Here is a 26737-nt window from a genome sequence, read left to right as displayed (position 1 = left end):
TTGCTTTCACCACGTTAACACTAAATTTGTTACGATAGTCAGATTAATGATTCATTTCATATAACAGTAAAGCAATTATTCGGTTGAAAAATCTATATTGATTTGATTCAGCAAACAGCTTGTGATATAAATTGACTTGGGAAAAATATAAAACCACGCGTACTTGGATATTTTTGTCATACAGAACATGAAATACGGAAGTTAAATCCAGAATAGTTCGGTAAACCCGAACATCTGATAATCATCGATGCGTTCATTTGCAAAACAGTTTACAAATTGCAAAATGTTTTTTTTCTTTTTCTTTATAAAGGTAGTTTCAGACTACTTACGCTAAAAGACCATCATGAATCTATGTCAACGGGATGTAACCTATAGTTTTGATGGGTGACAAAATTTTGATTGCGTTGACGGAGAATCTTGAGACTTTTATGACTTCCTATCGCTGTACAAATTTCAACTTCGACGGACAACAGTGATCCCATAAGGGCTTTGTTGCTTTTCTGTTTGAGGACCGGAATCCTGGATGATTTTGAATCAGTTTATTAACTCTAGAATTTTAATGTTATGTTTCTTTAAATAGCCTTTTGTTTAATTTTTTATTTATTGCTAAGATGGATGGACGAGATCACAGTCCACCTGGTGTTAAGTGGTTACTGGAGCCTATAGACATCTACAACGTAAATGCGCCACCTACCTCGAGATATAAGTTCTAAGGTCTCAGTATAGTTACAACGGCTACCCCACCCTTCGAACCGAAACGCATTACTGCTTCACGGCGGAAATAGGCGGGGTGGTGGTACCTACCCGTGCGGACTCCCAAGAGGTCCTACCACCAGTGATTACGCAAATTATAATTTATAATATATAAATATCGGAAGCGAAGAATTTACAGAATTCAGTTCGAAAACACGTCGATGATGTGAGTACTAACGCGGGCGTAATGCATTGTTCTCGTGAGATTTCGGACACAGCTCAGCAGAGCAAATTTTTGTTTATATTCCAACATATCGGTATTTTAATCAATCTTATTGCGCCTTGAACTATGACGTTACCGACTCCGTGTCCTTCGACGTTTACGTCAATACGGTAACTAAACAATCGAATTAAATAATCAAAGATATAGATGCCGAAATTATGCAAAACAATCATAAAAGTTAACAGCTGAAAACGTTAGCAGTAAAGCTACAATAAAACGTGTCACAAACTGCTCTATTGTCATTCAGAAACCAGTTTAACGGGAAAGTACTTACCTAGTTGTACCTAGTCACCATTGACGTCAGCGTTTGATTTAATGTTATCTTGAAAGTGCTTATGGTTTATGGTGCAGAAATCAGAAATTGCAAGGTACTTCTTGATGAAATTTAACGTATAAATCAGACTCAGATTATTTATACAAATCCGATTATTTTTGTGCAGACAAAAATACTATAATGTTTGAATTTAATATATACAAAAATCTATTTGCTTTCCTGTAATTCGCAAATACTTAACTATTTCCATGAATTATAAATTTACCGTAGTCGGTATTGAATTTCTTTGAACCGGACACTCCTGAGAATCAAATATAACATAAAATGTAAATAATTATAATAATAATAAAAAAACAGGGGAAAGTGGAAAAAGATCCTAAGATTGAAGCTCATGGGTGATGGTGGTCACGACCCTCAGACATGAGGAACACGACTCGAGGAGGAGGAATAAAAAAATACCGTAATAGAAATTAATAAATATAATTAAATTTAAAATATGATAAAATTACAAAAAAAAAGTTGAATGAAATGAAAAAAGGATAATGATAAAAAGGGTTATTTTTTATATTTTAAACATAGATTATACAGATGGAAATGTGCCGAAGATTTTAATAGTTTGACCTTTTTTTGCATAATTACCAAATAAGATTCATGGTTAATCTATAAAATATATCTAGCACTGCGTTTAAATGATTAAAACTGAATTGTATACAAAAAATTAGTATTGCTTAAATGAATTATCGTTTTCTTCTAACCAAAATTAGTTCTTAGAAACTATTAAATCAGTACGCTAATGATTATTCTTATTCTGCACACAATGATATAAGTAACGAATAGTATTATGCAAATGCTACACATAAACGTACCATGTCATGATAACTAAGTGGCTGTGTGACGAAAAAATAATTAAATCACTTAACAAAATACTCGTAATATCAAACAGGTCCTTGCTTTTCACATATTCCAATCCTAATTGTAACTTACAAATAAAAGTACCCATTACAAAACTGTCCGGTAAATTTCATAAGTGTATTATTATTTTTAACAGCTACAATCTAGATTATAACAAGCAATAAATACATTAAAAACAATCCGTTACCCATTAGAAAATCTTCAATCTCCATTTGCCTGGTTTACGATAGCTAGAAAAGTCTAGATATTAAATTTAGCAAACTGTCGTATTCATTGCTGCCATGACAGGAATAAATGTTAACTGTAATATGGATGTGATTGTAATAACGTCACCAACGCGAACGTGGTGACCGTTAACGGTCGCTTTATCAACACGTTTGACCGCAAGATGCTGTTATCGTAATAGTTACTAAAATTCAAACATTAATAAACTATACAAAACATTGCAAATATTTAGTTCTAAAAGCCGTAAAAAAAATGTGTGTGTGTGTGTGTGTGTGCAAGTCACACGGTAGAAGTGAAACTTATAAATAAGATATAAATATATTAGATATACTGACTATCCCACTACACAGGAGCATACATATGGACAATGTTTAGTTGACGATAGTAGGGATGCTACGAAGAGTCGCACAAAGAGGAGACCGAGAACGTCTAATGTGTTCTATCTCATTCTCTCGCCTGTTGAATCCTATACATTTATGTGTTTGTGTCTCTATGGACTTATTTTTTCGTTTCATCGAGTTTGAAATCACAACGATTCTAAAGAAGTTTCACTTCAATAAATGTAAATCGAGGAATTATTAATTTATATTTTACTCAAGTCTTCGTCGAGATTCGTTTAAAAATATGCAAAGTCGCAGTTCGAAATCTGTCCTGATTTGTCCCTGTAATATATATGTCAGTGGATATCCATCGGAACGATGTCACGGCCAGACCTTCACAAACTCGGAATGTATGCACAGCCGTATATTTTATTTTATTCATTGCTCGGGACAAGGTGAACCCACGTTTTTGTTTTAAATACTTAACACATTTTTTTCAGTTTTCACGTTATTTCAAGCGATTTATCGCACGGTAACCAAAGATGGCTGTTACTAACTTAAAACATCAACACTAATTTATAGAGTGACGATAGAACGGTCCAATTTTCACCTATAAAGAATTTGTATTAAAATCCAGTACCTACGTAACCTAGAAATACACAAATAATATATTTTAGATAAAACGAATAGACAAATAAACACAATAATTTCTAAATGTAGGTACTTCTGATCAATCATTCCATCAGCTACAAATTGATGCAACATTAATTAACTTCTTAATATCTATTTTTGTACGTCACTAATGTAACTGACCACATCATTATTCATTAACTTTTTTTGTTTCTGATGTTTCTGTTTATATATTTGGTCGTTCGAGAAGCCAAAACTACCCGATTCATTTTGATAAATCATTTTGGTTTTTCGAATTCATATTAAGAAGACATTCATTTTCAATTATTTACATAAGTATATATTTTTCACTCTTTCCGAGCAAGAGCTGTAACGATAAATCTACATTGTTCACAACCCAGATAAGGTAATATGGGGGCTCCATTTCAAGTATTTACGGTAAATTAAAGCTAGTTAACCGTAGGATTCCTTTCGAATTCCACAAATTCGTTTAGATTGCATACCTACTAATTGCCCCTACTCATATAAGGAGCAACTATGCAATCGTTTGAACCGGCACTCATTCCAGATAATACATTAATGTACGTGCATTTTATAAAGTAATTATAATTAAAATCCCATTAACTGAACATTGACGACATTCTTAAGAGTTCAATCTGAGAATTTTAGAAACAATGTAAATGTAATAAATCTTATACGTTTAAACGAGCAATTCTGGTATATTAATATATTTATATATATAATCTGAATCTCGGAAACGGCTCCAACGATTTTCATAAAATGTAGTATACAGAGGATTTCGGGAGCGATAAATCGATCTAGCAACGATTTATTTTCAGAAAATGTTGTTTTATTCGTGTTTTCAATAATCAACTCTTCCCGACATCTTTTGGCGAATAATAATACTATTTTTCTTAATTGAGAGCAACTAACCGCTTTAAAGACACAACAAGATGGCGTTATACAAAAAAAAAGGGCAAAGCTCGGTCATCGTCTAGTAGTATATTATAATAAACATTCCTTAAGAATATGATTCAGAACACCAATCATAGTCGATGTTTTACACTAAATATACCTGGCTATCCACCTTAATGACTATTAAAACATCTAAGTAAGACTAAGAAGACTATGTATATTTCAGTGACTGAAAATAAGTAGATACTTAGTAGTTATTCAATTAGGGGCTTAATATGGTTTTTTATAAGATAAATGCGTAAACTAATCAATATAAAAGGATTAGAGTAGACATTGTGTAATAGAGTATTCTAGATATACTCATAGAATCTCTGATGTTTATATCGAAGACAGTTCGCAGCGGTGCATTGTACAATTACAAAAATTATGGAATAATTATTTATTTAGTCGACGTATAAAATAAAGTTGTCGTGACCCAAACTATAAGACACCGGGTGCATTCGTATCGATTGTGCCAATGTTCGAATCTCGCGGGCGGATACCAATTTTTTTAATGAAATACGTACATGTCACACGTTCACGAATGACTTTAATACATAGACATATGTATAAGCGAAAATTATTTTTATCATCTAACAAAAAGTAAGAGTTGTACATATTGCTTGAATTAGTATATTCAATTGAATTGAATTTATTTTATGTATGTATTTTCTTTAATAATGTATTATTAATAGTACACACCGCAACATACCTGCTGTATCTTTATCTTTTCCAGAATTTCTGTTAATTAAACGGTTGTCCGGAAGAAATCGCTTTTAGCGATAAGACCGCCTATTGTACACTTGTATTTGCTTGTTGACTGTTTTCTAATGTTAATTGTGTTTTGGTGTACCATTAAGTATGTTATCTCTCTCTTTCTCTAAATGTTTATGAAAGTAAAACAATAAAAAATCGTCAATATGATTTCGATATTGCTTTTTTCCGTATAAGCCATGCTTTAATTTAATTTTGTCATTTCAGGTACAGATGTGTGTCCTATGAAATCAGTGGTGCGCCGTATCGGTCAACAACTTTTCACGGCGCTCAGCGCTAAAGGACTTGCTGTACTTGTCAACCACGGCATTGCCGATGAAAAGGTATTACAACAAATATAAAAGTTAAAGTTGGAAAAGACAAGGGCAATGCAAAAGTTTTTATATGAATCAGCACGTCCTGAGGACATGATTTAAAAAAATCTTATCCTTATCGCTCGCAGATCTATATAATATAGGTATATTAATATTTGGGCCAAGGCAAATAATTGCCCAACACTTGGACCGTTAGGAACTTTTTTGACAATGTCGAGATTTAGTACTCAAACCTTATATTGTTCGAAAGGTCGATAATACACATATAATAAAATGAATACTAAACGCGAGATAATCCGATAATATAAATTGAATAGTTTATATATTTGTATTTCTACGTAGACACATCAGAACAAGGCCCACCTCAGAATTGGGAGCTACCGTCGCTCATAGGACTTCAGCAGTGTCAGGGTTTTATTATTTAACTAGCTGTACCTGTCCCCTTCGCTGGGCATTTAAAATTAACATTATTATTTCTCACCCCCACAAAGATTCTCATCATTAACGCCCCCACCACTGGTGTAAGGGAGTCCAACACTCATATAAATATTAGCCTATTCATTAAGTACATGTATTTTCTACTTGGATACCAAGTTTCAAGTCAATCGGATGCACGGTTCAGTAGTTATAACGGAACATCCGTAAAAACCACTATAGATTTATATATTAATATAGAAGTACATTAAAACGTTGACATTTTCATTACAGCTGAAATCAGTCTATGGAGACCTCGACAATTTCTGTGCACTTCCCGAGGGCTGTCAAGCGCAATATCTTCGTAACCCTGTCAGCAACCATGGCTATGTTCGTCCCGGCATGGACCAGTTCGACAATACTAAAACGGTAATTTAGGTCTCGCTTTATCTCCTTTTTGCGTTACGTAGACAAACTCACGGCCTCCTTTTTTAATACACTTTTATTAGCTTCAGACGTATGTATGTTAGTATGTATGTTTGTAACGGAATCTTTGAACATGATTTTGACCCCCTTCAAAACATCGGATTAACTCGAAATTTGGCATACTTATTAAGGACCGATGACAAATTTATTAAAATTATAATTATTTTCAATTTTTTATTTAGCTTAAGACGTGTGAACGATATAACGACCACCTGATGTTTGGTGGTTAGCAGACCACATAGACAGAACAACGTGAATGGGGCCACCCACTCACTCAACAGTTGTTTAGGGAAACTGCTGTTGCAACCTCCAAACCATGTCTGCTTCGCAGTAGGATAAGTAATAACCCACTGATATGAATTTATGCCATAACACCAGGATTTACGCTAATATATTCCAAATGATAATGCGGGTATGTAACCTGACACAGCAACCCGGGCGTAGTTGGAATAGCCTAAGCCAAGGATTAGGTACGAAAAATATAATTACAATTTACTAATACTTTCCGCGGACACACCAGTAGTGTTAACGTTTGTGACAGGATTAGGAATTGGAAATATTGTTTGCTATCCAATTTAACGGCCGTCTGGTGTAGTGGTAAGTGACATGTTCACTACACAAGGGGGTCGCGCGTTCGAATCCCACCAACGGAGGATATTTGTATGATAAATATAAAATGTCTTTTCCAGGGTTATGGATGTATATTAAATGTGTATAAATAAATAAAATAAAAATTTAACTAAAAATCTTACATTTATTTCCGTTATCTGGTACCTGTAACACAAGCTCTTTAGGAACTTAGCACGGAACCAGTTAAAGTCGCGTGTTTGTTAGTAAATATTTATTATTATTATTATTATTATTTATTGCCCTTGTAGGCAGACGAGCATACGGCCCACCTGATGGTGAGTGGTTACCGTCGCCCATGGACTTCAGCTTTGCCAGGGGCAGAGCCAAGCCGCTGCCTACTTTATTATAATATCTGCATCTTTACACGCTCATACTGTTTCAGGAGCTGCGTCATTCGTTCAACATCACGACCCTGAATGCCGCATCGATGCCGGCACAAGAGGAAGTCCCCGAATTTACGAAGCACGCCGTACCTCTTGCCCAAGACCTGACGAAACTGTCGCGCGTGCTACTGCAAGCTCTCGCTTATGCTCTCGGTACGTGAACGCACAATACAATCCAGGCTAGAGACTCTTGAAGTAGAGGACTAGCTAAGTTATGTAATGCTAAAATAATGTGTTGTTCAAAATTTAAAACACTAACCTTGGTTGTACTTTTATTATGCACGTTGTAAGACAGTTAAATAGAGAAGCTTACAGAAAAGACAACACAAAAATCCGCACACCTTATACAGACTGAAAGTCCAGCCAATGCAATCGATTTCGTGTCGCAAGATTGTTGGTTAAGCCTTGATATCTATTGGCTCAGATGATCAGTTGGCACCTGTTAAGCTCAATTAGCCCCTAATTATTATTATTATTTTTTTTTTTTTTTTGCTCAGGTGGGTGGACGAGCTCACAGCCCACCTAGTGTTAAGTGGTTACTGGAGCCCATGGGCATATACAACGTAAATGCGCCACCCACCTTGAGATATAAGTTCTAAGATCTCAGTATAGTTACAACGGCTGCTCCACCCTTCAAACCGAAACGCATTACTGCTTCACGGCAGAAATAGGCAGGGCGGTGGTACCTACCCGCGCGGACTTTCAAGAGGTCCTACCACCAGTAAATTAATTAAACAACACATACCTTGAATCGCGAGGCTCAAAACGAAATACATGTTTGTTCTTCGGCAAAAATAAATATCACAAGACCGAATAGAGATACATTATAGACATAAGAGAATATATCCCTACTGATTACTCTGCAATTTTATTCATATTGCGGTTGTGACTATTGTGAAAATACCACTCAAAGTGGTTGGGTATGTATGACACATACCGTAACTTTCGATAAGTAACCGAAAAGATTAATCTTATAGATCGCCTACAAATTTCGAAATGGGCTTTTCTCAGAATTAACAGTGCTTTTAATCAAAAAACATTGATAAAATTGGATTAATTTTGTATAAAAACCTGCATAGATGCTCGAATAAAAACATTATTATATTCTAAATTTTACAACTTTATATTATTCTAAATTACAGGAGTACCTCCAGGCACTTTCTTGGACTGTCACTCAGGTATGATGCAGGGCGATGGGCGTAATCCTTCGATCATGCGCCTGTTGTACTACCCGCCTGTCCCACCTGAAGACGAGGGTCCTTGCTGCCAAAGTGATGTGGTACATTACACACGCTGTGGCGCTCATGCCGATTACGGAACCTTCACGCTGATCGCACAGGATTCTGAAGGCGGACTCGAGGTAAAAGGAATTTAAGCCATACGTAAACTACTTGCAAACTTACCAAATACATACATTAAGATTTTTATCTCTACAACGCTTATCTTAAAGACTTCTTTCGTTTGGGTTGATTAAGGCTAAACACCCGTTATTTGTATAAAAACAAATGAGTTCACAACGTAATACAGTTACACGAAAAGTCGGTCGCTTGGAAAGTGCGTCATAAATGTCAACAGAGCACTCACATCGCGTCGGTCCATCCCGTCACGAGATAAGAAACAAATGTGTGTTCGTTATAATATTGTATTTTAAAAATAAAACTAATCTACCCTCAAACTTATAGCTGACTAGCGACCCGCCCTCGCTTCGCTTCGGAAACATTAAAACACACATGAAACCAAAAAAATAAATAAAAAAAAGTAGCCTATGTTCATCAGGGACAATGTCGGCTTCTAATGGAAAAAGGATTTTTCAAATCGGTCCAGTAGTTTCGGAGCCTATTCGAAACAAACAAACAAACAAATCTTTCCACTTTATAATATTAGTATAGATATAGATAGCAGAGTCCCGCGATGTTACCCGCGGTTATTGTCGTACCGCGGGTGACGCCACGGGGCCAAGCTAGTCTTAAAAAAAGTTACTCCTTATATCATTAGTGAAAGTCTCGTCAAAATCGGTCTAGCCGTTCCAGAGATTAGCCGGAGCAAACAGACAGACAGCCAGACAGACAAAAATTGTAAAAAATGTTATTTTGGTGTATGTACCGTATATATATTCATATGCATGTAGTAAAAAGCGGTTATTTCAATATTACAAACAGACACTCCAATTTTATTTATATGTATAGATGATAATATAAATGTTACAATTTCAGGTTAAGCTGAATGGTAGCGAGAAGTGGCAAGCCGTTGGTCATCTCCCTGGTGCCATTCTTGTTCAGACCGGGGAGTTCTTGGCTGCATGGACTGCAAATCTTCTGCCCGCTTTAGTAAGTTTATTTTGTCGTAGTTGGGCAAATTTAGTTTCGATCTTATCAAGGATTATGATATAACTTGAATGCAGCTCTGCATCTCTATTGATTGGATCGTTATAGAGATCACTGGCTGGATCGTATTATCGAACAATAGTAGGTATACTTAGTCTTGTAAGGTACTGTCTCTGTTTATCATTGTACACAGTAAAAAGATATAATAAGATATAAAAATAATAATGTTTTTGTATCTAAAAGTTATATATACCTACTTGAACTAGGTGCCCAACTTGAAATGGATGACTCACACTTTTCTTCTTCACTTGCTGAAAACTGTTAGTTTATCGAAGAATAACAAAAAGAAGATTTTTAAGGTTTAAATTTGTGCATATTTAGTTTTTTATTGATATCAAAATTTCTTGACCGTATCTTTCTTTAATACACGTCTTGTGAAATCTTACGAAAATGTTCATATTGTGTAGACGTGTGAACGAGCTCATGACCTTGATGTTAAATGGTCACCGAAGTCCAAGGAGCCTTTTTTTTTTATTGCTGAGGTAGGTGGACGATCTCACAGCCCACCTGATGTTAAGTGGTTACTGGAACCCATAGACATCCACGACGTAAATGCGCCACCCACCTTGAGATATAAGTTCTAAGCTCTCAAGTATAGTTACAACGGCTGCCCCACCCTTCAAACCGAAACGCATTACTGCTTCACGGCAGAAATAGGCATGGCGGTGGTACCTACCCGCGCGGACTCACAAGAGGTCCTACCACCAGTAATTATGCAAATTATAATTTTGCGGGTTTCATTTTTATTACACGATGTTATTTCTTCACCGTGGAAGTCAATCGTGAAAATTTGTTGAGTACCTACGTATTTCATTATAAAAATTGGTACCCGCCTGCGGGATTCGAACACCGGTGCATCGCTACATACGAATGCACCGGACGTCTTATCCCTTAGGCCACGATGACTACAAATGAGGTCTAAGTCCCAGTTCTATAGTACGTATGGCCTATCCTTCAAACCGGAACGCATTACTGCTTCGCAGCTGACCTACTAGCTCATAAAATACGCTAACATCGGTACATATTTATAAAAATACTAGCTGTACCCGTCCGCTTCGCTGGGCATTTCAAATTAACACTATTATTTCTCACCCCCACAAAAATTCTCATCATTAACGCACCCGTAACTGGTATAGGGAGTCCAACACTCCTATAAATATTAGCCTATCCATTAAGTACATGTATTATCTACATGGATACCAAGTTTCATATCAATCGGATGCATGTTTCTGTAGTTATAACGGAACATCCGTAAAAACCACTGTAGATTTATATATTAGTATAGATTAATATGAAAATATATTTTTTTAAACCTATGCTCAGGTTCACCGTGTAGTCGTGCCGGCGGGATCGTACGCGCGCGCCCGCAGCCGTCACTGCGTGGCGTTCTTCTGTCACCCGGACAACGACGCAGTGCTGCCGGCGTTACCGATCCGCGCGGCGCCGGTGCCCGCCCCTCCCGCCTTCACCCCGCACCCGCACCTCACCCTGCACCACCGTCTGCTCAACGCGGCCCATCACATCCAGAAACGTTTCAAGGAGACATACGCGTGACTAGTGCAAACGAACGACGATGAACACGGACCGAAAACGCCGCTGTCTCGTCGTCACACCGCACCTTGACATGCGACTGTGTTGCCATTTTATCAATTGTTTCTACTTAATACCAATTTATTAACGATTACAAGAAAAAAAAACTTCAGGTAGATAATTAATGTATATTCCCATATTTTATACTGCCGCCATATATTACGTATACGTAAATAACGGATACCTTTCTACATATATTTAAAAAAAACAGTCTTCCCCCTACTGTGTTCAAACTAAGAATTTATAAAAATAACAACACATACCTCGACAATTAGATTAACTGGTAATTAAGTGCCTATTAAGCTTTACATAAAGGTTTTTGCTTTCTTACATATTTTTATATTAAAATTTACAATTTATCACAGTCGGGTGTGGGTGTTTAAAATTTAAATAAATTTGTTTTTATATACTACTTAGCCCAATCAGCATTTATATAACATTCGAGCATGCATTTTTAAACTTTCCCAAATAAAAAGATACTATATATTTCTGGGTTATAAATCAGAACAGAAGACTATAGTTATTTCAAAAAATAATATGTACTACATTAGCATTCCCGAGTAATTGGCATTTAAAAGTTAAGGATATCGTACTTACTTGTTTGTATTAATTATGTAGTTTTTGCTTCAAAGCTTTTTATTTTTAAAATTACACACTAATCAATTTTTAAGTGCCTACAAAAAAACGTAACCAAATCATGTAGAGGTAACAGAATGTAAAGTTTACTGGCAATTCATAATAATTTTACGATGACATGATATTACGAAATCCAATATGGCACCCGAGCTTGCCAAGATAATGTTTTTTTTTGTTATAATGACTCAAGAAATGACGTCATATTATTATGTACGTAATGATATTGAAAATGGATTAAATTTTATCGTTTGTCACTTTATAAATTGATTTCTATTATTGATTTATAGAGTTTAGGTAGGCAATTAAAAAATGTTCGTGTGTAATAGGTACTCTAGTGATGTCGCGATAGTTATCAAAAAATAGACGTTATTTAACGAAAATTTGAACCGCGCGAAACTTAGAAGATTAGCTTGAGTGCATACAAGTTTAGAACAACATACGGAGGGTCTGTCTGCGGAGTAACAACAGCGCTGGGTAGAAAATCTTGACCGATGACGGTACAATTAGCGATTAGCGACGTGAAAGCATATTACATTAATTCATTAATATCCTGCTTCAAGTATGTCGTGTTGGTCGTTCTCTCATGTGTTTCTCTTGTTGTTTTTGTATTTGCATTTTGCTATGCACAAAATATATTGATGTCTTTACTAGTATCTTCGAAACTGTCAACTGTTTTTCACGGCTACTTATTGCGTTATTATATTGTAATTGTGTGATAATTTTTAGCTCAATTTTTAACTGTACTTAAGTATACGAATATTTGAACATCGAAGTCTGTGCAAGACGAGATGATATAAAAATGTTTATTAGTTAAAATGTAACGATTTTCAGTATGTACTTAGATTTTCGTGTGCGAATAATTTTTGAGTACTTACGTTGTATCTAGATTTAAATGATTTTTTTTTATGTACTATCTTTATTAGCTTTATGTGACAAATGTATTGAATCAAAAATATATTCAACTACTTAAATTATAATTCATGGTTATTAAAATAATTTCAACTCCATGCTGGCTGTAACTACATCAATGTGGATTTTACTCATAGGTATTTCTATAATATTCGAATAAAGTTTTCATGACATCCGAATTGAGTTTGACAGAAAATATATTAGACCATTAAACTATGAAACTATATGATAGCAAAAAAAACTTGAGCTAATTTCGAAGAACCCTTTTGCTGTTGCTAGCCAATTTGTGTTCAATCAACAAGTTTTGCAATTATTGGAAAAAAATTACAACACTGAACTGCCCTATATTTGGACTTTCTTGTTTTCTGTGTCAAACGTAAAACGAATGCCCGACATTTATGATGGATTCGAGTATTATTAATTCAGTTTTAAAGTAATTACAAAAAAAAAATCGCTCAAGTTCTTAACATAAACATTTCTCTGATTTATTATAAATGCGAATTCTGAATCTATAAATTAGATTGAAGAGGAAAAAGTCTTGATTAACATTCGCATTATGTAGTTATAGCATAGATGCATAATTACGTAGAATTATTTAAAAAAATTATTGAATATGACCAATAGATTATTGCTTCAATTAAACGTTTACTAGACAATAACCGGTCGATTTTTTTTTATAAGTGGCTTAACAACGCCATCTGCTGAAATAGCTTTAGTGTTATTGTGTCTTTAAAGCAGATATTTGAAATTATGAAAAATGTATTATTATTCGCCAATAGATGTCAGGAAGATATCAATAAAGTTGATTATTGAAAACACGAATAAAACAACATTTTCTGAAAATAAATCGTACCTAGATCGATTTATCGCCCCCGAAATCCCCTGTATACTAAATTTTATAAAAATCGTTGGAGCCGTTTCCGAGATTCAGATTATATATATACAAGCATTGCTCGTTTAAAGGTATAAGATTTAGTTACATAATCGACCTGATCATCAATATGTTACGCCTGTTATTTTTAATAAAAATTTAACGGTGATAAGGTCAGCCTATACGGGTAGGTACCACTATCTTGCCGCGAAGGAATAGTGACAGTCGCATCACTATACAATTAACTTAACGACCTCGTGTCTTAATTATGTGGTGGCATTCACATTATAATGTCAATAGGACCACTAACACAAGGGGACCGCGATCTCGATCACCCATCTATGCAATAAATAATAATAAAGAACACATCAAAGATATATCGCTATTAAATCAACAGCTATATCTTAAAACATGTAATACCTTAGATTTTTAAATGACATAAATAAATATGCTGATTTAGAACATTTCTTAAATACACAACAGTTGTTTCATTTATTTAGGAAACCCATTTAGGAAATTCCAATATAATTAAAATAAGTTCGTCTTAATTTATTCTGTTCGCAATTACTATGGTGTGACATTCCCCTCATTAAACGAGACTTAAGGAAGATACTTTAATGTGAGCTACTCACACAGCTAGTGGTAAGCGGAGGTCTGACTGTGCTCCTGACATTGTCAGCGTCCGTGGGCAGCAGTAACCACTTACCTTAAAATGGACTATTCATTCTTCTGTCTTCAAAAATAACTAAAAATCACTCTTTACCGCATATAATACTTTTCAAATCAGATTTGATGACTTTTGAAATATCCTAAGGTGGTGGTAGGACTTCTTGTGAGTCCGCGCGGGTAGGTACCACCACCCTGCCTATTTCTGCCGTGAAGAAGTAATGCGTTTCGGTTTGAAGGGTGGTCGTAACTATACTTGAGACCTTAGAACTTATATTTCAAGGTGGGTGGCGCATTTACGTTGTAGATGTCTATGGGCTCCAGTAACCGCTCAACACCAGGTGGGCTGTGATCTCGTCCACCAATCTAAGCAATTAAAAATTAAAAATTTAGGAGTTCCGGTCCAGAGGTGGAAGCAACACTCCACGGCAGGCTGGACTTGTGCTTTATAAAGCAAAAGTCTTTGTCCTGGCGTGAAGCACCGCTTCGCTCTGTTGAGATCTCCCAGCATTTTGTCAACGTCAACCTCAAGTATCCTAATACTCGTGGAAGGTTTTAGGGGTACTCCTTAGAGTTGCGGCACTATGACAATAGGGTACTTCTTCGCAGTGAACTGGAAAACCTGGTAGGTATTACTGAACAATCAATTTTGTTGTTAATTAAATATTGGTTAACAATAAGCTATTGTATTTCTATGCAATGTATTTCTATACAACAAAGGTTGTGATGTTCTCATTTTAAAATCAAATTTACGTTCAGTATTTCTACCAGGGGAATGGGTTTTAAAATCACCTTGTGTAGATGAGCATACTGATTGATCGTCTGGTCTAATCGCAGACATCAAAATCCCGGTCCCCGGTCTTCACCTGAAGTAGAAAACTCGACAGTATTGACTTATGGTGTCAAAAGAGACTTGCTTTGCTACTGAAATAGATAAGGCGGTGGGTACGGATCGATTCACAGAAATCACAACCCTACAGTGAATACATTGATTTGTTGCAGGTAAACAACAAAATGTAATCCTATTAAAATAAGTATTGTTCTGCAATATGCAATATGAGTTTGATGGGTGTATTTTAAAAACACCCCAAATCTCATGAAAACTCTGTAGGGGGGAAATCAGTTTTACGCACTCGCACCGAGCATCGTTACGTATGTAAAACTATTTTAATTTCACCGCGGTATAATCGCGTGAGCTATTTTCGAAATTTTATTTTGGCGTGGTTCGCGTGTGGTCGAAGCCGTCATGAGCTTTTGGCGGGAAAAGACAGAGTGGTCGGCGCTGTCCACCGGGACACGCGCTGCTGTCCCAACGATTCAACTCAAATACAAGCGGTAGTCCGACCTTCAAAACGAGTAGTCATGGTGAGTCAAATTTTTAACTTGTTTGCTTCTATCAGTTGCATTTTATAGAATTTAATTAAAGTAACCGTAAATACATAGAGCTGGTATTATTGCTTTCTAGTAGTAGCTTTACCAATCACATCTGGAAAATCGTTTACTTGTGGCTTGACCTGAGCATGAAAAAATCGGTCTGCGAATATTAAGACTACTAATTAATGTTCAAATAGGATATTTATTTTTAATTGCTTGTTTTAAAGAAGCTAATCCATTCCGATCACAGTCATTTTGAATTTATTATTATATTTTCAACAATTCTTGTAGGGATATGGATGTCAGATGCACACAATACGGCATATTGAAACAATACTATTCAGTGCTTTTTATATGGCGTACTTCAGAAGAATTTAATTATTAAGTTGGCAACCATAATTCACACACAACAATGTCCTACACATTTTTACAATAAAAAATGGTAGAATAGAGAAGCCTTCAATAACAATGTAGAACACCACTTCCTCAGGAAATAATTAAAAGCATACTATAGTCCGACAGCAATAAGCCTTACGGATCCACCAGATCCAACAACCCTTGCATTAGACACCTTTAGCTCTAACACTAGGAGTAGAGACCCCGGTAATTGTCGTCGAATTCTGCCGAGTTCGACGTGCAACCTAACCTAAAGATCAGCCCGCTGAGTTTCTCGCCAGATCTTCTCAGCGGGTCGCGATTCCGATCCGGTAGTATTCATTCGCGAAGCAGCTACTCTTGGGTTGTTAGGTCTTCTTTGGTGGCGCTCGGGTAGCTGTCAGCAAATCCCACCCCTCCTGCCTGAGTCTTTGCTCGCCCACCTGCTCTGGTAAAACTAGGAACGCCTCCGGTTCAACAGTAACCTCTCAAATAAAAAAAAAAAAAAGTAACCATTCGGCCATTTAACAAGTACCATTACAATTACCAGATTTTAAAGAAGCTCACTTATTTTTTTGAACAAAGGTGAGGATAAACTTTCGAATTAAGGATAAAAAAGGTCGATATTGAAAAAAGGATTTCAACAGTAACAGACATTTCGATAAAGGATCATAAAAATGACAAGAATAATTTTAAATTGCTGTAAAAATTAATACTTAATATTTCCATCATCCAGGGCTTAACATATTATTTATTATACTGAGTTTAACGTGTCAACATGTACATTATTTGATAAAACCAAATGCACTGGGGGAACACTTATATTACACAAAAATATTTAATTTCTTTCCTTGTACTATGCAAATAACTTTACTACAGTTTTGGTAATATTGATACTATAATACATAATAATATAAATCTAGTATTTGTTTTGTGCATTATAGCTATTTGATTACCTTGAATTTGTTTGTGTGGACACCATTTGAAATAAAATACTCTACGTAACTCTCACAAATGCGACGAATCTACCTTAAGAGTTACTAAATACCATATGAATGATGAATGCTATGTTGTAATCAGTTGATAAGTTAAATGCTCTAAGACCGTACCAAAGAATTAAAATTACACATACGTTCGAAAAACAATACCCTCCTTCGGCAGTCTGGTAACACACGCGTAAAATACTTAAATTAACGGTTTGTAAATAACTTATTTGTGCAATGCGAACTTCTAAGAAAGATTTCGTACAAACAAACCAAGCCGTTTTAAATCATAAAGTGACAAGACGTTACTTTCCAACAAGCTAAGATGTTACAACAGAACGTTAATACTGCGAAATGCCGGCCATATAAGTTTAAATATTAAAGGTTTTACAAAGCAATTCAACATAATGCTTGGCAAAGTCTTGCGGAAAACGCATGATTACTCGTACTAAATAACCACGCATGCGGCACGTGACACTTTGTGAATGTCGCGTGGACAGACTAAGGATAAAAGTGCCTTATCTACTAACACTTAATATTATCACTATAAGTTTTACGCCGAGATCTCTGTTAGTCTATGACTTTCAAAACTGTCCACGATTTCATTCTCATAAATTTTAAGTAGCTTCATATACAGGGTGACTCCTCAGAGAGCCATTAACATATGTACATTTTCTCTCAATGATTAATTTCAAGTCTTTACTTCTTCCAATTCTTGACTACGCCGATTCCAGTTATCCGGATCTAACCGAAACATAATTTGATAAACTTGAGCGGCTACAAAATTTCTGCATAAGGTTCATATTTGGGTTACGGAAATATGATCATGTAGGTATCTGAATTTCAAGTGGTTACCAATTCGCCTTCGCCGCAATACTCATGTCCTTTCATTACTATATTGTAGTCTCTTTAACCCCCCATACCCCTATATATCTCAAAGAACGTTTCGAGTTCCTAGGTGATATGCATAATTTTTCCCTGAGATCATCGGATAGCCTGAGACTGAAAATGCCGGCGCATTCATCATCATTCTTTGACAATTCATTCACCGTCCAGGCGGTTCGATTATAGAATGCTCTGCCGGATGCAGTGAGAAGTGCTCCAACTTTAAACTGTTTTAAAAGAATGGTGAAGGAACACTACTTATCTGCTTAATGCTGTTTGTTTGCATCATTATCATTTATCATTTCCATACTGTTGATTTATTATATGTGCGTAAGTATATTAGTATGTATTGTCTATGGTACACCGCAACATACCTGCTATATTTTTATATTTTCTAGAATTTCTGTAAATTAAACGGTTGTCTGGAAGAGATCGTTTTTAGCGATAAGACCGCCTATTGTACAAATGTATCTGCTTTTTGACTGTTTTTTGAATGTATGTTTTGATGAGCAATAAAGTGTATTCTCTCTCTCTCTCTCTCTCTCCCTCTCCCTCTCTATTGAGCATTTGACTACACGATGCAAAAGTTTTAAGAATAGCTGGTGTTGGTCAGATGGCATTCAATGAGCTATGAGCCGAGGCTTTGTTCTCTGATAACACCCGCTCACGCGTACACACACGTAAGATGCATTGGAAGTCTCTTTTAGCTACCTTTGTCTTGTGGTTTGTATGAACCACCAATTCTCCTTTTGCACATTGTAGCCTACCCACGTAGGTATATAAGCTTTAATCTATCCACAAGATATTAATATCAGTATTTAATGATAAACGTTGACAGAAAATAACTCGAGTTGCGTTGTCTTACGGATAAACATCACCGCACATGTTGACACGTGAGTCCCACTGAAAATACACAATGATTTAGTCTTGTATTTCTTCGAAAGTTTATATGGGAGACCCTATCTTCAGCGCCCTTCAGTGTGTCGTAGAGAACTAAATAGACCAGTCCTTGGAGTTATTCTGCAACAGAATAACTCTTCGAACATTTGTACAGGTTATCGAAAATGATCGGGTATAGGCGGACCATTTCAAAATTTTCGAGATTCGTGTCCCAAATCGCTAAATATGAACCACATTAAACATTACATTATCGCAGACACCCTGTATTTGACCATGTATATGAAGAATGTTTCTAAACAGAATGACAATAGAGAATATTATCAGCTACGGAATGCGTTGTCTTGCCAATCTCAATAAAACTCGTATGTCTGGTTATTAGAGAGATATGCCGCTGCGCTTACTTTGCAGTTATCCTTCTGTAGTAGCAGTATCTTCGTTCCTTTTCAACCTGACTTCTTATGGTTGAAATCCCGCATTGACAGGCACAGCTGTCTTGATACACTATAGTATTTAGGGTATTGGTACCCACAACAAGCCTTGAGCTCATAGGCTCATATACAGATACAAAAATATTGTTTCTATAAACATAAAATGGAAGTACCCATAATAATTTAATTGAATAGATGCTTTTTAAATTTCTTAGTAGATACTTTAGTATATCACATCGCTTCAACGATTCCATACTTAAGAAGCTCAATAGCAAGGAACGATTGTCCATTATTTGCCCGCGCAATGTTTTTGAATGCACGATTGCATACCAAAGAGAGACCCAAACTATAAAGCGATCAAATACAATAGAAGCTCAACCCTGTATAGGATGCTTTCCGTGTCGCATAGAACAGTAATAGATGAAAGAAATCTGTGTAACGGTGAAGGAATAACATCGTGTAATAAAAAAACCAAACCTGCAAAATTATAATTTGCGTAATCACTGGTGGTAGGACCTCTTCAGAGTCCGCACGGGTAGGTACCACCGCCCCGCCTACTTCCACCGTGAAGCAGTAATGCGTTTCGATTCGAAGGGTGGAGTAGCCGTTGTAACTATACTGAGACCTTAGAACTTGTATCTCGAGGTGGGTGGCGCATTTACGTTGTAGATGTCTATGGGCTCCAGTAACCACTTAACACCAGGTGGGCTGTGAGCTCGTCCATCCATCTAAGCAATAAAAAAAAATAAAAAACGCTCAACCCTGAATGTGATGCTTTCCGTGTCGCATAGAACAGCAATAGAAGGAAGAAATCTGTGTAAGCATACATAGGAGTCACGAGCATCAATCATCAAGACAACCTGACGTTGCAATTGAATCGGTTAAAATTGCATTATTTAAGTTATTGGTTAATTATTTTGTAATTCATATTATATTCTAAATAAAAATCCCTCTTTCGATCATGTGATGAAACACATGTAATGTTTTGATAACCAGTAACCGGTTATAACGGGAAAGCACCGATAGATTCGCTTGTCCACACTAACTACTACTGATACCCAGCGAACAAGCTATTATGGATCAACTTGTAAAAAAATAAGTATTTTCAAATAACCTTTATTCTGTTACAAGTTTATAACATTTATTATTATTTGTACAATTAGTTGAAATAAATGTTATTAAGTATTTTTTTGTTAATTAAAAATAGTATTCAACATGAATTTTCACTTCTTTTTACAACTATGGGTATAAATAGCCAGCAATTTTTTCAAACTTCTATTTCCTACGTGAAATTTAAGTATTTTCTGAACATGAGGATAGATATCTAACGAATGCCTCAAAACTAAATAATATATTCCTTTTACATTAAAAAACACTTCATTGTAATTAAAGTTTTATTAAGTAGAATAAATATATGTACCTTATAGTAAATCTAAACTAACCAACTATAGTCTGTTTTATAACTTAGCTTTATTTATTTATTTTTGCACAAAAAAGTATACACATTTTTTATAATTTTATTTTGTAGGTATCTCAAAACAATCGGTCTTTTAATTTGATTATTTTCATATTCCGAATTTATGGAAAGTTTGTATTTGAAATCGTTGCATATAGTTTTGCGTTTCTAATTAGACGTGCTTGCGTGCGTGTCCCATGGAAAGTCCTGATTTAGAACAAAGCTGAAAGTATCTGATGAACTCACGTCATTGCGTCATCATTAAATCAATCATAAAACCAGAAACGTGTCATATTTTATTGAGTCCTTCATAAAGCTGAACATAGATAGTAGTACGAGACAACAACAGTCAACACTATGATAAGAGAACCGGCTGAAACCGACGCACGCGCCGCCAGCCGGCCGCAGGGGGCCGACGACGCTCCGTCACAAACACAGACGTGTGTGTACACGCACTACAACACTCCCAGCTGATAACACAATCACCCACACTGGTTCGACGAACAAAGTAATCCAATGACGCATAATTCTGCAGTATATTTACTCTTGTTTTTAAATGGGTGATGTTATACGCTTTGTCATGTAGATTGAACGATTAATGAAATATGAAGCATCCAGTCATTTTGATCCGTAGTTGAGCTGGCTCAATAAAAAAACTGCACCCGTTTGTATATAGTATATAAAATTAACAAATTACATATATTATATCACATTAACATTTAACGAAGAAATAAGATTTTACAACAACGTAATTACCGTAAAATGTTAAATCCGCACGCATTCGGATGTTGATAAAATTTAACTTCTAATTCCTATTAACACATTTCAAAGAGAAAGTTCACAAGACGTGAGTGATATTTGATTTTTCCGCAGTTATTCAGTTTCCTTAACTGAGAAGATAAGCGACGTAAAACACAAAGTTTTCACGCCAAAGTTGTAACATCTAGTGAGCCCGGAAATCGGTAGACGATTCCACGTGATTAGATAAGAATAGCACGACATATCCAAAGTACAATTCACGCATCGTCTGCAGGTATATTTTTGCAAAGTCCTAACGCATATCTGATAGTTATCATTTAGTCAGATCTGTCTAAGCTCGCCGACGTCTCAACAAGAATGATTACATCATAACTTTTAGGTTTTACTTCTCCATCCAATAACGCTAACCAAATTTAAAGGGGATTAGATGGTATCAATTCTCGATAATCGGTCCGAATATTGTTCGTAAGATAGACGTGTCTGACCTCGATCTACTTACTACTAATTTTTCATGTCCCGTCAGTTGTAATAGTATCTATTAATTTTTTTACCTAACTTCCTCATCTTCTCCCTAATTGTTATATTTGCACTCGCGGAAATTATTACCACCGCCTTATTTGTACCTTGAGTTTTTCGTTTCGGACCGAGAGCAACACATCACCCTCATTCTCAAGACAGGCGGCGGCCCATCATGGTGTCCATATTTTGCTATCTTAATCAGATGCTTGTTATTCTCAATAACATCCAATAGTTTACGATCTACCCTGCACTATCCAAAAAAGATAAATCTTTCTTCGATGGCGTTTTCAGGGACAGGCAACCACAGCAGCACTTAGTATTAAGAAGGGACAGAGCGTAGGCAAGCATGTAACTATGACCAATTTTAAATCTCACTTAACAGGAAGGATAGCTTAACAAGTTTTGATTGGGCATTTAGTAGATACAGCTTTAATGTTGAATAGGAACCTAAAAATTGTAAGAGACGAAGCAACGTCAAACGCGGCAGCATTGCGGAAGAGTCTAATTCATCATCTATATCAAACAAACTAAAGCCTTCGTCTTGAAGCGAAACAGGATCTGTAGATATTCCTATAGCCGACCTGATATACCCCGTAAACGGTTACAAGGGACATCGAAGAAGACAACTGGTATATTGGATTCTCTAATCTCTATCCCAATCCAATCCATCGAAAATTTAATAAAGCTTTTCCCACGAAATGAAATCTTTTTGGTTACCAAAGTCGAAGGATTGAATCGTTAAATGGTTACATTATTAATCTCACATAATTAGTGTTTAGACCACGGAAACTTCATACCAATGAGGAAGGTTGTGTACAAGGAGTCACTCCTGAAAATGTAGATTGTTGTTCTCGCCTTTTGAGAGAAACTCGAAGTAAGTAGTAAGTATCGTTTGGAACCTCTGGACCTGCGGAGGGACTCCGGTTCCCTCTGTATTTTGTATTGTATAATAGCGATCGCATTCTGGTGGTTCACATCATGCGAAGTACCGCGGAGTGTGGCCAGCGCGGCGTCGCGTAGCGTTCTGCCGCCAGTACGAGGCACGACACTACGGCGCTTGGCAATATCCAACTTTTAGTCAACTTTCCACGCAATTCGCCATTGAACACACACATTTTCACGCGTTTTCACACCAGCGTAAAGAGAACTTTGGCCGAAACGGAAAATACGTTAACGCTAATGTTAGCGTAAAACAATATTCATTTATAATAACAATTACGTTAATGCCCGTAATGTAACTAGCTACAAGGTAGTGGGTAGGCGCCCTCCGCCTTTCCTCGAGACCGTGTATTCCACCGGTTATTTGATTTTTATTTTTAATACATTGCGTGCAATCCAAAAATATTGCTTGTATTTTTTTGCATTTTTTTTATTGCATATCACAGCCCACCTACTGTTATGTGGTTACCGGAGCCCATAAACATCTACAACGTATGCCGTCACCCACCTTGAGATATAAGTTCTAAGGTTCTCTTACCGTTTGTTCCATGGGGAGTGCTTTGAGGAATTGTTCGAGATGATACCGACATCTCGTTTTTACCATCGCACCGCCCGCCACCGGAGTAGAGTTCATCCTTACTACCTGGAGCCACTGCGGTCATCCACAGTGCGTTTCCAGAGGTTTTTTTTGCCACGTACCATCCGGCTATACCTCCACGGCGTTCCTCGAGCGCTATGACATGTCCTTCTTCAAACGAGGCTTGTGGAGAGTATTAAGCGGTAGGCAGCGGCTTGGCTCTGCCCCTAGCATTGCTGAAGTCCATGTGCGACGGTAACCACTCACAATCAGGTGGGCCGTATGCTCGTCTGCCTACAAGGGCAATAAAAAAAAATATAACACAACAGTTGTGAATTTGAAGTGAAGTGAATTGAATTTCCAGAGATCATTTTTGCCTGTACCATCCTTTGTAATCCACAAACTCCTTTTCACAACATATCTTGACCTTGTCCTTTTTCCAACGAGGTTTGAACAATCTTCATCTGACCGCAGCGGTTTATACTCCTCAGCCACAATGAAACACATCAAAATAAAGATCTTATGGTGCCTTCGAAAGCAATAAATATAGTTACGTATGCAGATGGCTTATTGAAACAATGTATTCATTATTCGCTAATATTTAGTTCTTAAATAATGACATCTCATGAAAAACGATATCTGATAATAAAATTATAATAAAATCTTGTTTCTCGTCATTTCTTTGTTCAACACAAATATTTGCTGTTTCTAAAAAAATCCTAGATACACATTATTTCATAAATATTACTTTCTACAAACATTAAATGGAATATTTTGCTAATTACAACATTCCTTTTAAATACAGTTGTGACATTAAAATACCGAAATATGTATTTTTCATTACTAACACACAGATGAAACGGATCTACTCAAATGACAAGATGTTTAAACAGTGCACTTTGTACAAGAATACATATTTTTAATCGTAAGAAATACGATGTTCGTAAATAAGAACCAGTAAGGGGTCGACTCGCTCCGACATCGCGATATCAGTCACCTATTGAACTGTGGTCTATCATCAGACCGGTATAAACTGGACATCGGCCGCAGCAGGCGGCTACCGATAACGCTACTAACATTACACCACACGACTACTCTGAATTCGTAATCCAACAGACCGTTTGTTTTTATTGAAAACTTTGAAACGTTGGTAAATAACTAAACGTAAATTGAAATGTCACCAGCAACTTTGTAAATTTGGTAGGAAATGTTATGAAAAGGCAGACTGTGTGTTCGCGGGGGACTCGTCCTCTTATCAGCGCGTTGTCACTTCGAGACGTTTTATAAGTACGCGGCGCACGCTCTCGCCATCATTGTCCGCGGCGACCGCGCCGTGACCACAACCAGTATTTGTTTTGTGACAGTTCATCAGTATAATTGCGAACATGTTGGTGTTTCCGCAATGGAGATCAGACATACGCGGCGACGGATGCAGGATCCCCCGATGGATGCCCGCCGAGCGTTTCGCGCCATACTTCGCGAGGCCCGTGCCCTTAGCGCCTATGCCTCCACAAGTACGTTTGGTCTTTATCGTAAGCCGTGATCATAGGACTTGCGTGTTTCATTAAATACTTGAAGTACTAACAAAATGTTATTTCGCCACCAGGTAGAAGATGAGGATTCGTCGGGTGGGTCATCCCCCGAGCGGTCGTACGAGACCAACGGAGAGACCGGCGAAAAGGCGGAAGGATTTTGCGGTTGGCACGGGTGTGGTGCGAGGTGCTTGAGTGTCGCGAGACTCTCGGCACACATCGCACGCACGCACGCAATCGCACACACAGACGGACTCTTCTACTGCGGCTGGAGAGGATGCAGCAGACCTCAGAGAGGTTTCAATGCAAGGTTTGTACGATGCAAAATGCGTTACGCACACGTTCGTACGTTTTCAATGTAAAAAATGATCGTTAATTTCCTAATTATCTTATCAACAGATACAAAATGCTAGTCCACGTGCGAACACATACAAACGAGCGTCCGCACACATGCAACCAGTGCAATAAAAGCTTTTCCAGAGCTGAAAACTTGAAAATTCATCTCCGTTCACATTCCGGAGAAAAGCCCTACGTGTGTCCATACGAGGTAAATACCTTTGGTACTTTCAAGACAATTCATTTTTTATTTTTTTTAGATGTTTCTTTATCTGTTATATTACTTTAAAATTAACTTTCCGTTCTATGTGCAGGGTTGCGGTAAAGCCTATTCTAATTCGAGCGACCGTTTCAAGCACACGCGGACACATGCGGTAGAGAAGCCTTATTGCTGCAAAGTACCTGGATGCAACAAACGTTACACAGATCCGTCCAGTTTAAGGAAACACGTGAAAACGTACAAGCACTACACAGCCGAACAGATTGCCAAACAAGAATCAGAATCGCGTAGTCCCATCACTTCGCCCAAAGAGAGCGTGATGAACGAGCCGATGTCGCCAGTAACGTGCATCAACTGCACACCTAGCATGTCACCGACGGTACCTTACAAGCCACTAGTGGCGGACTCACTAATGCCTCAACAAATTTCATATCCAGTCGATCAATTTACGTACCTCCGCCCTATCGAGCAGATCTATCCTGTACGAGTCCCATCAAACGAGATGTCCTACATTGAGTACACGCAAATGTACGAGCACGCGTATAGAACTTACTACTCAAACGTAAACTTTCCCGTGTTGAGGCCGAGCATTAACGAGAAAGTATTTACGTACGAGGAGCAGCCTCGTCTAGACGTCTCCATTACCAATATCGAGGAAAACCCTAAAAGATATAGATCTATTGATGAAATGCCTTTGAATCTTATCTGCGCTAAACCTATTGAACGCGCGCCTATCGAAGAACTAGTCAGACGGCCAGACTTACCTTTAGATTTAAGCACCAAAAGCTAATATTTATTGAATAATATAATAAAAACATTTAACACCGCTTTTCCTCGTATTATTTTCTCCGCCTTCAATTCGAAAATACGCAATTCTTAAGCCCATTTTAAACGTATTTAATATAAAATTTGAGACCGTTCGTATTATTTATGTTATAAATATTAGCGGACCGAAATAATTCGCTTTCAGAATTGTCTGATACAAAAACACAGTCACCCAAATATTTGAACAGCTTAGCATTATTCACCATATTCAGCAAAATTTTTATCACAATGCAAACATCGTACGTGACAAGACAGTGTCGCAGATTACTTCCTTATCTCTA

At 36.8% G+C, this 26737-nt stretch overlaps 2 protein-coding genes across 3 annotated transcripts in view; both read left to right on the top strand.

Annotated features, from left to right (window-relative positions):
• Window positions 1–14162, top strand: part of FNSI (flavone synthase I) — a 40621-nt gene extending 26459 nt beyond the window's left edge. The window contains exons 2-7 of the mRNA XM_028179984.2: window positions 5273–5388; window positions 6088–6222; window positions 7292–7445; window positions 8435–8652; window positions 9506–9619; window positions 11000–14162. Coding sequence (XP_028035785.2) covers window positions 5273–5388; window positions 6088–6222; window positions 7292–7445; window positions 8435–8652; window positions 9506–9619; window positions 11000–11230 — 968 coding nt within the window. The 3' untranslated portion in view covers window positions 11231–14162. The remainder of the gene's footprint in view (window positions 1–5272; window positions 5389–6087; window positions 6223–7291; window positions 7446–8434; window positions 8653–9505; window positions 9620–10999) is intronic.
• Window positions 14163–15423: 1261 nt separating this feature from the next.
• LOC114247180 (uncharacterized) lies at window positions 15424–26460 on the top strand. Of its 2 annotated transcripts, none has more exons than XM_028180064.2 (4): window positions 15424–15713; window positions 25150–25385; window positions 25475–25622; window positions 25726–26460. In XM_028180064.2, exons 1-4 carry the CDS (start codon window positions 15711–15713, stop codon window positions 26419–26421), a joined length of 1083 nt encoding a protein of 360 aa, XP_028035865.2. In that variant the 5' UTR covers window positions 15424–15710; the 3' UTR covers window positions 26422–26460. The 2 variants fall into 2 exon arrangements, with proteins under 2 accessions (XP_028035865.2, XP_028035864.2); XM_028180063.2 differs by lacking the exon at window positions 15424–15713 and adding an exon at window positions 24835–25057.
• Window positions 26461–26737: the final 277 nt, after the last annotated feature.

Source organism: Bombyx mandarina, chromosome 15 (genome assembly GCF_030267445.1).
Source record: "Bombyx mandarina strain Sakado chromosome 15, ASM3026744v2".
In the NCBI taxonomy this organism is placed as follows: domain Eukaryota; kingdom Metazoa; phylum Arthropoda; class Insecta; order Lepidoptera; family Bombycidae; genus Bombyx; species Bombyx mandarina.
Note: the sequence above shows the minus strand (reverse complement) of the source record. Positions and strands in the feature narration are given on the sequence as shown.

Coding starts and splice junctions, on each gene's coding strand:
- LOC114247180 (XM_028180063.2), top strand. CDS start 24,929: ATGTTGGTGTTTCCGCAATGGAGATCAGACATACGCGGCGACGGATGC. Junction 25,058..25,149: donor TAGCGCCTATGCCTCCACAA/GTACGTTTGGTC, acceptor TTTCGCCACCAG/GTAGAAGATGAGGATTCGTC. Junction 25,386..25,474: donor CAGAGAGGTTTCAATGCAAG/GTTTGTACGATG, acceptor TCTTATCAACAG/ATACAAAATGCTAGTCCACG.